The following is an 11079-nucleotide window of genomic DNA, read 5'->3' as shown; positions in this document are numbered from 1 at the left end:
AAAAAAAAAACAAAAAAAAAAAACCGAAAGCCTGCTCCCGTCCGCTCGCCGTCTAAACCTGCGCCGGTATCTGCGGAGAGATCTGCTGAGCAACCAAATTCTCTAAAACGAAAGGCAGAGTAAGCAAATTAGCAACCAAATTGGTTTGCAGCCACGTAATAAAATCATGGGGACACATTTGGCTGGAAAATGTTAAGATGATAAATCGAGCGCGCTCCACACACGAGCACTCGGGAACGGCTCGAGGCCTCCCGGTGACGCTCCGGCAGCGGCGGCGGCTCAACCCACGGTAACAACGGCATGCGAGAGCCTGCACAGGGGCCGACCCAAACCGGAGACATATGACCACTTGAACGCCCGCAACCGTCGTGTGGGTTTCCATTGGGCGTATCGGGGGGGGGGTGACAGATGGCGACAGCACCTGACCAGGTGCTATTTCAGCCCAGGTGTAAGATGCCAAGCAACACCTCCCCGCTATTGAAGGAGACTCAGGTGACATCATGTCTGAACGATGTCATCTCGCAGCAATTCGCAAACAAGCCCCGCGACAGGCCAAGGTTTTTCACTCGCTTTTTCCTTTTTTACAGAGCAAGAGAGAGAGAGAGAGAGAGAGAGAGAGAGAGAGAGGAGGGGGAGAGAAAGTGAAGGGAGAGGAAGGGAAGCACAGGCAGCAGCAACACACAAGGCCCGGCCAAATGGAAATTGGCCTGAGACCCACGTTCTGTCACTGTACTTCCACCACACTGCCTCCCTGAAACAAGTTGCTTTTTAATGCAATATTTTATGAGTTATTTAAGATGTCATTTCGCTTATTGCTCAGCGTTAAAACATAAGGCTCGCCGCCCAAATTTTCCCCTCACTAAACAAAAACAAAAAACAAAAAAAAAAAATATATATATATAAATACAATGCTTATACTCACACGCGCCAGCTTATAAAATTGATTGCGGATGCTCATCCAACAGGACAGACATAAAAGCGTATATCGCTTGTGTTTTTCCCACTTTCTCCCCGAGCAAAACAGCTTTACTGCCGCCGTCAAACTGAAACGGGGCCTTTTTGCGTATTAACGACCCTTCTGCACAACAAAAACTTCCAACCAAGTATGAAAAAAAAAAAATGCAATAAAGCGTTGAATTGTATTTAACGCACAAGACGTTACACTACTGGAAGCCGGCGGTCTGGATCCTGCCGCACTTTTAGACAAAACCGGGGAGGTGCAAGGCTTAACACAACGGATCACATCCCAGCTCTTTACACACATTCTCCTTCTCATCAATATGTTGGGTTGATTTGGTGAAGCATTTCTTCTTCTTCTTTAATCCTTATTTACCTTTTTTTTTTGTATTTGGGAGGTAGCATTGGGGGGGGGGGGATGGGCTGCACAACAAAAAAATGATTGGGGGAGTGCTCCAGCTCCTCGGCCGGCCCGCACGGCGCTGGCGCCGGTTGCTAACACCGACTGCGGAGCCGCCACCGCCTTCAGCCGGCGAGGCGGAGACAAATTATCACACCAGAGAGTAATCTAGCTCTCGCTCTTGTCTCGGTCGATGAAAAAAGCGGCTACGAAGGCTAGGGAAGGGCGGCGAGGGCTAACAGCAACTCCAAGAGATCTCCAAGGCCGAAAGGATTGCTTCCTCCTCCCCCACCGCCATCCCTCCCCCACCATCCCTACAAACAACCTTCACTCACTAACCGGGGTTTATCCTTTTTAAAGACCCGGCTGTAACCAACCCCCCCCCCCCCGACTCCGCCAAACACCTGTGTTTGTCTTTGAAGCCTCTTCTCAACAACCCCTCTCGACCCATGGGATATTCCAGCAATGAGCCGTTTAATAAAAGTCGTAGTAAAGTTATTTATTCCCCTCGAGAAAAAAAAAAAACACAACAACAACAACTCGGGGGGTGGAGGGGTGGCGGGGGAGAAGGCAGACAGCGGAGCTAACCTTTTGAAGGGGAAGGCTTGCTCGGATATCCAGCTAGGACATAAAAACCAAGGGAATGACAGGGACATCCTACCAGAAAACAATAAAGGGAGTGGAGGGGACTGTTTTTTATCTTTTAACAGCAGCCGTAAAACACACACAAAGCTGGGGTCTGCAACAATGGCCCGAGGCGAGGGGAGGGTGGCTGGAACAGAGGTGGCAGGAAGACCTCCTCTTCCCAGACACAAGGGCCTTCCTGCTGGAAAGAAAAGAGAGAGAGAAACGAAGGGGAAGGGGGGGAGAGAGAGAGAGGGACAGCGCACGGACGGAGAGGCAGAAGAGATATGTGTGTGTTTGGGGGGGGTGGGGGGTCAGTGGGGGGGAGGAGGGCGGTAAGCAAAGTGACCAAGGTGACATGAATATGACCTTTGATTACACGGGGTGTTTAGGGTAGATCTCAGCCGCGGACAGACTCCGAACCCCTCGCTGTTTTAGCACAGCCACACCTCGGCCACAACCCACTGATCAGAACAGCATGGCTGAAAGATGAGCCTCCGGCCATAAATGCCGGCCGTAAAGACAGCTACAGTCCCCCGCACCCCCCCCCTCCCGGTTTGACGCTATCAAGCATCTGAATGCGGCCCTGACAGTCAAGCGGCGGCGAAGACTGTCTCCAACAACGCGCCGCAGCCAAAAACAAGGTAAAATCACAACTTCCAAGTCCTTCTGAATGAACCGGCGGAATTAAACCCCACATTAAACGAGTTTACATGGCAACTTCTGGCCGCGTTGGCCGGCACATGCTAAGAAAAGTCGCCCCAATGTCACGTTCCCAGAGCACGGTGCAAGTGCATACTATAAATCCACCACCTTGACGCGCATTACAAAAGACCGGCTTGTAGGTGACGATGGACGGAGGCAAACGCACACTGACACAATCTCTGGCGAGAAGCTAAGCGACGTATAGGAGCCCGGTGGACAGGAGGCTTGCCGGGTTTCGAGTCTGGGGTCCGCTGCCTGTCGAAGATAGCGACTGAACTCGCCAGCCTGCGCAGCGGAGAGCGAGAGAGAGAGAGGAGAAATTTCAACACACACACACACACACACACACACACACACACACACACACACACACACACACACACACACACACACACACACACAAATATGTTGAAATTCTGTAACCGGGCGAGGAACAATGCCAAAAAAGAGTGTTGCAAGTGCCATTGCTGTTTTCAGCACCGAGACTGAAGGGAGCGCTAGCAATAAATACCTCTGAAAAGTCGGAGGAGCCCTTTCAAGCAGCCACATCAGAAGCCGGCCTCCGAATGCATTTTTACATCAACCCTGAAATATTCATGCTCCATGTAAAGTATTCATGTGAACCAGCGTGCGAGTTAGTCCCCAAGGGGAAAGTGCAGAGAAACTGAAGGGTTCAATACACTCAGCAAACAACATGCTCTACTGTGCTAACGTTGCTAGCATGCAGGAGGACGCTGCGGTAGGACAGTAACGATGACCATTTTGGATGGCCATTTTGGTCAGGTGATGCAAGAGTGCTCGACCGCCACAAGGACATGGTAGGATCGGCCTATATAAAGCATATGCAAAAGAAAAACTCGCAAAAAAAAAAAAAGACACTACTCCATCGACTGACTGGAATAAATAAAATGAAAATCGGTGTTTATGAAACGATCCATCCGTCAGCTATACCCAATTAATCCAATTCGGGGTTATTGGGGGGTGGAGACTATCCCAGGCAGAAGGCGGAGGGGAGACACCCTGGACCGGTCGCTGGTCCGACACAGGGGCCAACACAGACGGCCTGACTCAGAGGAAACCCATGCAAACACGGCTAGAAAATGCAAACGCCACACAGATGGGCTGGAAGTGAGCATAGGACCGTCTTGCTGTGAGGCGACAGTGCTAAACACTAAGCCCCCCATTCCACCAAGTATTGAACCACCAAGTGAAAACAACAAGGACATTTGTTCAGTTACGGTTAAAATTGAATATTTTAATTTTTTTTTTTTTTTGCTTATAAATGTACGGCTAGAAATTTGCATTTACATGTGCTGTTGCACTAAATTGTCATTTTTGCCCACCCATGTTCTGTTCACTAATTAGCAATGGATGTACTGTTTGCCGGTCACACTGACCCAGGTCACCTTTGAATTTTATAGCGATACAATTAAAAAAATTTTTTTAAATACCTATCGTATCTTATCTTCATCTCAATTGTTATGGATACTAACAATACTTGTGGTTAACAGCTGTTATTCAAAATAGGTCATTTTAACCTGAACAGCACACAAGGGTTAAAAAGCACGTGCCCTTTATTTGAATAATAGCAAATTATGTTTCAAGTCTCACCTCCTGACTTGCATTATGACGGCCTTGGCCTTTTGGGATACTGTTGAAACTATACGGCACGACTCATACGTTGACGAAACACAAGGAGAACTCACAGGACGCTCGTATTTAACCGGTCTCGGGCTATCGTGGTCCGAATCTGATCCGGATCTGCAAAAATGGGTTTTGTTCCGTGCCTGAAATGGTTAACATTAAAAACGTCCATGGAAAGAAGCGGGACAGTGAATTCTCAAGTCACACCCATGCAAGAGAGAGGCGAGCGGAGGGAACAATAAACCACCTGTGCTCTTTGGTGAACAGTGATGACATTTCGGGGGGGGGGGGGGGTAGGCCTACATGGCAGCGTAGGGAGCGGCGTAGTAAAAGACACGCCATATCTGGTTGGCCAGGCACCTGCAGCCTGTAGCTAGCATTAGCCGGAGCGCTCAGACCGAAATGGCTATTGAAAGCAAAAATAAATAAATTAACAGCAACAGCACCCATGAATTGTATGTACTTGTGAGTGCACCTCGCTCTCTCTCTCTCTTTGTGAACGTGTGTGTGGGTGTGAGTGTGTGTGTGTGTGTGTGTGCAGCTTCCTTACACAATATGGTGAGTTGCGAATGGTGAGCAGAGCCAATGGATCAATCTAAGCGCCAAATTATATCTCTAGAGTGAATTTAAAGTGTTCTTTAAAACGTATCCACACATAATCCATAATTCATCCGTGCAAAATTTTCATACATAAAATGAATTGCAAAATATTGCAATTTAAACGGTGCCCGCCATATACTGCATGCATGGGATCAAGTGAAATAAATCATGCGACAAAATAACACGAAATATTTTTTAACCACTATTGCTAATTCAATAATAAAATATGTACACAAGAGGAGAAATTTTTTTTTTTAAATCAATAATTTCCCAGCAACACCTAAGGAGGTAGAACGTGAAACAGCCACCTATAATAAGCGCATAAACTGGACTCTAAACATGCAGCAGATACAAGTCTAGCCAAGTGGAAATATATATGAAAATGTGCATTGCAGTTCTGCAGAACTTCTCATGCCTCGCTTTCGTGAGAAGTGAGACGAAAAAGCGAAGGATACAGCGCTCCTCAACCACTGAAATATAATACATATGAATTAAACACAAAATTCTGGTAAGTACGCCCATATTTCTTTAACTGGGGAAACGTTATGGAAGCACAAAGACACGATGTGATCAATATAGCATTACTTTAATCTGTCTCAGTCTAACACCCCCCCGCCCGCTTCCCCTTCATAAATCCTTCATTTGATACTTCTTGCAAAATAATCCAGTCAGCATGAACAGAACATCCAGATTCCAGGTCAGGGTGGGAATTTCACTGCCAGCGTGGAAAACAACTAAAACGTGAATGTGGTGCATCGGTGTTTTGCAAAAGGTCCACATTTGCATGTGGGCAGTACACAAGATACCCAAGTCACTTGTTAAACCTGATGCATGCACTGTGAACACATTTGCACCCCGACACTTCAATGCCCAATATAGAAGGGAGGATTTTCTGGTATTACACAAGGCCCAATAGCTCTCGCTATCCACCTCCACGACCCAGCCTATTCATCCAATCCGTATACCTTCACTTCCATATGGCTTCAGGGAAACGGGGGTCCGTGGCTCTGGTCAGCCACCAGCGTGACACTCATGAATTTGACATTAAGTGGCAAATCTCCTTCCAGATTCAACACCAAGCGTAATTGTGCAGCATTGTGCCATTGTACTCTCCCCCCCCCCCACCAAAAAAAAAATGAAAGCCTCGGAGACTCAAATAAATCCAAACGCTATTTAATTAGAATTTGAGGCTGCCGCCTAACTTATACAGAATACGATTCGTCCAGCCATGAGATCCTTATTACCCCCTGACATAATCTAGGTTTCAACGCATGGTAATTCCCACAAACACACACACAAAAAAAAAAAAAAATTCCAAAAAAAAAAGAAAAAAATGAATCGTGTATCCCAATTAATTCAACCTAAATTACTCTCTGATCTCTTGCTTCGTGCACAACCTCAACTTTTAGGGAGCGGATTATCTGGAATACATTGTAGCGAATTCGCGGTTGCGTCGTCCCCCCCCCCCCGAATTCGCTACAATGTATACATTTCCACCGCTTTTGTGAGGGGGGGCAAATAAATAAATAAATAAATAAATAAATAAATAAATAAATAAATGATCGGTTCCGTACCGCAACACACACACACACACACACACACACACACACATACACACACGTTGGGGGGGAGGGGGGGGCTGCGTCCGCGCTGGTTAAGCGCGGGCTCCCATCTATGGCGGCAGCCTTATCGGCCGCATCTGAGAGAGCGGCCGCCTTAAAACGTTCACATGGCGGTAAACAAGCGACTCGCCCAGACAAAGAAAAAACAGCCCCGCAACAACGCCGCGTTGGGGAGGGAGGGGGGGTGGATGGGTGGGTGGGGGGTGGTGGACAAGCGTCGACGAATCGTTCAAAACCAACCTGAGTGGGGAGCCATCGGTATGTGGGAGGGATAGTATTTCCCGGGCGGGAAGTGTCCGGCGTGCTGCACCGAGCTGTGGCCGGAGGGAGCGATCCGAGAGGCGGCGCGGTGCACCAAGGCGCCCCGCTCCGACAGGAGGTGCGCGGGCGCTGCGAAATCCCGTCCTTCCATGCCGAGGAAATTTGGGAGTAATCCGAAATCCGGAAGGGGTATCGGGCAGGGGGAGTCAGACGCAAGCCATGGAGTAATCCTCTCGTGGAGCTCTCGGTGCGTTGCATGTAGTCGAGGGGGGGATTCTCCTGCCGAGCACGTAGCCTCCGATCATCTTTTCTGAGGAGGGGAAAGACAATCACAGCAAAACCACACACACACACACACACGCACGCACGCACGCACACACGCACACACACACACGACGTGTCAGCAAGCGAAAAGAGATTTAAATACTTGACGGTATTTTATTTTCAGCGGCTAGAGTGCGTGCTGTAAATGCACTGACAACAAATAATAAACCTATGGCCCTTTTGCAATATATATATAGGCTAGCACATAAAAGATTATTTTGCATAGGCTCGGAACCACCGTCCTATTAAAACTGATGCTACAACACATGCTATATAGCACCGCACAGGGCTGCAGGAATACGGGTAGGAAGCTTTTCCAAAAAAAAAAAAAATCCACCAGGCTTGGCTCGATCCAATCTTTATATTGATCAATTTGGGGATGAAGGCGTAATGGGCGTTTTACATACAATAGTCCCCTCATATCCTCCCCCCCCCCCCACACACACACACACACACACACAGTCGCAGACGTGTTGGGCGAATGTTGGACGTGATGTGTACCAGCGTGTAGCCACAACAGCCTTATCTGTTTTTAATGATTTACACCATTCCTTAATAAATGAATCAATAGATTTACTGCGGTTGTTGGTCCCGTCCAAGACCGACGTGTACCAGTCAGAGCAAATCCAGACCTTCCCTCCCTTTTTTTCGTCAACATACACTATTTTGTGAAATCGCGAATGCAACAACGATCCAATGCCCTGGCTCGTGTCCGGAGGAAAATATGTGGGGCCCTATTTTTTACATGGCCAAAAAAAAAATTTTTTTTTTTTTTTTTAAATGGGGTGTCTTAAAATTGTTTGGGAGCCTAGTTTATCTCAAGGTGATGACTGCCTTTCCTCTGCCATGGTTTCGGATGATTCAGACGTTGTTGTGCTGGGGAGGTCCTATGTATCTTAATCTGGTCCTTGGCGGTCTCGTTACACCTTGGATACATTTTTTTTAATCATTTTTTTTTGAACGACATAACAGCGATATCTCGCTCTGCCCCCGGTACGTCGCATTTTGCACATCTCCCAAATATCTCAGGTCTTAATATATATATTAAAAAAAAACGGGCTTTTTAAAATTGCCCCCTCAAAAACGTGCACCGACGAGTCCGAAGAGCCCACGGGGCGAAAGAAAAGCTGGTGGCAGTTCACAAACGTCCAATTTCTCCACAAATCACCGCGCGGAGGGGCTTAATCTTCAAAATGCCATTAAAATGCCTCTCCATAACTGTGATGCATCAGCTCATGAACAAGACGGGCCCCCCCCCCCTTCTCTCTATCTGTAGGCCTGCGTGCGTGTGCGTGCGTGTGTGTGTGTGTTTGAATAACTGCACTCTCACTATCTTCATCTGTCTTTGCCTATTTCAGCTCAGGTAATGAAATAGGAGTAATCCCAAAAAATAAAAATAAATGTGTTGGGCAACGTCCCTAAACGATGCCACGCAAAATTGCGTTATTATTAGTCGACGTAGTGAATGTACACTTGCAGAATGGGAAGATATTCTTTCTTTCTTATCCCCCCCCCCCTTTCTTTTTTTGTGTGCGGAATTACTCGTCTTCGGAGCAGTTCGTAAAACGAGACAACCGTTGCTGTATACTTGTAAAGAAAAGAAAAGAAAACTTCCGCCAACAATTTGCCAATTGTTTATGCCCATTGAGCACCCCTGAATTTTGTAAAGACACTTGGTCCCATTTTTTTTTAATTTATTTTTTTTTAACTATTATTATCACAACTAGTTTCCTTGTTACCATTTAAGACGATTTAGCTGAAAACCTCAAGCTGCAAGACTGGGGGGGGGGGGAGAAACCCAAGGTGAATGGACGCCCGTCACGAAGCCTTGCCTTTGTCTGCTCATTCAAAGTGCTCGCAAGTCAGCCATTACCGTCCTCCCCTCCGCCGTGCTCAGCAGTATCCTGCCCTCCCCCCCCCCCAAACCCGACCCCGCTCCTCCGAAACACCGTTCCCGTCCACTTTTTAACCATAAACTTAAAAAGTAATCGTGCAGTATTTCCGAGGCTTATTCGAGGGCGAGCTGCGGCACGGGTCGTCGAAATTCAGACGCGCGCGAGGAAAGTTAATTCGCGTTGCCAAATACACGAGCCTGTCTAGCTACGCCTTTCTTCTTCTTCTTTTTTTGTTGTTGTTAAAAACGTCCAGATTTGCCCCTAAAAAAAAAACCCTGATTTTTTTTTAACGTTAAAGCGGCCGATGGCCTTAATTCAATTGCGTTAGCTCGCTACCAATTGCGATCTCAAAACCCGATCAGAAACGGAGACTCAGGTAATAAATCAAATTATGGTTTTATGGGTCCGGGCCGCGCTGCGAGGGGGCGCCCCTCCGCGCCAGAGCTGGCCGGCCGAGAGCGCTGCACAGGCGGCGGGGCCGGCTCGGCGATGCCGCCCCCCTCGCTATGCAAATTCCCCGGGAAGAGCTTTGCTAGGACAAGGCCTATGTCGAGAACAGTTTTAAAGCTTACGATACAATTGATACAAAAATTTCTTTTTGAGCCCCCTTGGCCAGGTTTACTTAAAAAAAAGAAAAGAAAAGAAGAGAGAAATATATATATTTGTAAAAAAAACTAAACCCGGATTTTGAAAATAGTCTAAATCATAACGGGGGGGGGAAAATCTCTTGGATCAGCTAAATCCTAAATATCTCATCTCACCCCCCCCCCTAAAAAAAGCTCCCAACAGTATCGTTTATCAGTGAATTAGACGAATAATATAAAATATAACAATTACGATAATAATTTTTTTTTTTACGAGACTGATTCCTCCGCGAGCTTCTGATTGATAGCGTTAAATCGTACCATTTATATCGCGCGCACCGCTTCGCATAACCCGTCTTGTGAAAGGGAGAGAATTACGCCGTGCCACACACTCGGCAATGCGTACGAAAAACAACTATTTTCGGGAGGCCTGCTGGATATTTTTTTTAAACAAAAAAAAAAAGAAAGAAAGAAGAACAAGTACGAATATTTTCTACTTACTGGTATGTTAAATCCTTGCATAACAATAAATTATAAAATCACAAAAAAAAAATAAACCAAGCAAAAGGAAGGTGCGACACCCATTTGAAAAATGTGTCTAGAGTTAAATCCTACAGTTTTCCATTGGAGGGCTCGGTCCACTGAGAGCGGCGGGATTCAGACTGGCGGGTCGGGGACTCGGATCTCCGAACAGCGGCTCTTTCTCCCAGCGCACTGCGCGGCCCCCGTACCGCGCGCAGGGTAAACACGTTCGCCCATTGGACGGATTGCCTGCATGTTAATGAGCTCGCACCGCCCGCCCGGGGACGAAAGGGGGCTTCTGATTGGCCGGCCCCGCCAGCCAATGGCGCGGTGACTGGCGACGCTAAACAAAGCGAAGGGCGCCAGATTTAAAGCGCTTTTTTTTTCTTTTTTCTTTTTTACGCATAACGCGGTGGAGCCTCGTCTCTGCGGAGCCTGCACGAAGACTGATACCCTGTGACATTTATCATTTATCAAGACCTTGAGGCGATTAATGAAAAAAGAAAAAAAATCTAAATAAATCAAATTAAATACAGACTAAATAAAGGTACCGAAAAAAAACCGAGTAAAACTTGTGGCTTTGCTGTGTTTGATAACAGAAGAATTAGGTCCAAATAAAAATTAAAAAAAAAAAAAACAATACCTGCAGAACTTATTTACCTCGCCTTGCATGCAGTTTTATATCAGGCTAATTTTTAGGTGCGGTAAAGGTCTTGATTTTTTTTTTTTTGCACATAAATACAAAACGCACCGCCGGGCTCACGTTTCAACGTTAACGCTGAGAAATACGGGGTACGTGGTCACCGTCCGCACCGAAATCAATAACGTCAAATTTGACCTCTATTTGATCAGTTGCTAAATTTGATTGACAGCCAATACTCGCGCAGCCGCTTTAAAGGGGGTGTATATATATATATATGCTGAATCGTTATGGCAGAAAT

General features: G+C 46.8%; 1 protein-coding gene across 4 annotated transcripts in view; it reads right to left on the bottom strand.

The window, feature by feature from the left end:
• Positions 1-10312, bottom strand: part of LOC130119122 (BAH and coiled-coil domain-containing protein 1) — a 102286-nt gene extending 91974 nt beyond the window's left edge. For all 4 annotated transcript variants that reach the window (XR_008810826.1, XM_056287533.1, XM_056287535.1 and 1 more), the window contains exons 1-2: positions 10118-10312; positions 6793-7123 (exon numbers count right to left, since the gene is read on the bottom strand). Coding sequence is in view for 3 of the 4 variants with exons in the window: in XM_056287533.1 (XP_056143508.1) it covers positions 6793-6964 (172 nt within the window). In the remaining variant the exon portion in view is untranslated. The remainder of the gene's footprint in view (positions 1-6792; positions 7124-10117) is intronic.
• Between the last annotated feature and the right edge of the window lie 767 nt (positions 10313-11079).

The sequence above is a fragment of the Lampris incognitus genome, chromosome 10 (genome assembly GCF_029633865.1).
Source record: "Lampris incognitus isolate fLamInc1 chromosome 10, fLamInc1.hap2, whole genome shotgun sequence".
Classification (NCBI taxonomy): Eukaryota; Metazoa; Chordata; class Actinopteri; order Lampriformes; family Lampridae; genus Lampris; species Lampris incognitus.
Note: the sequence above shows the minus strand (reverse complement) of the source record. Positions and strands in the feature narration are given on the sequence as shown.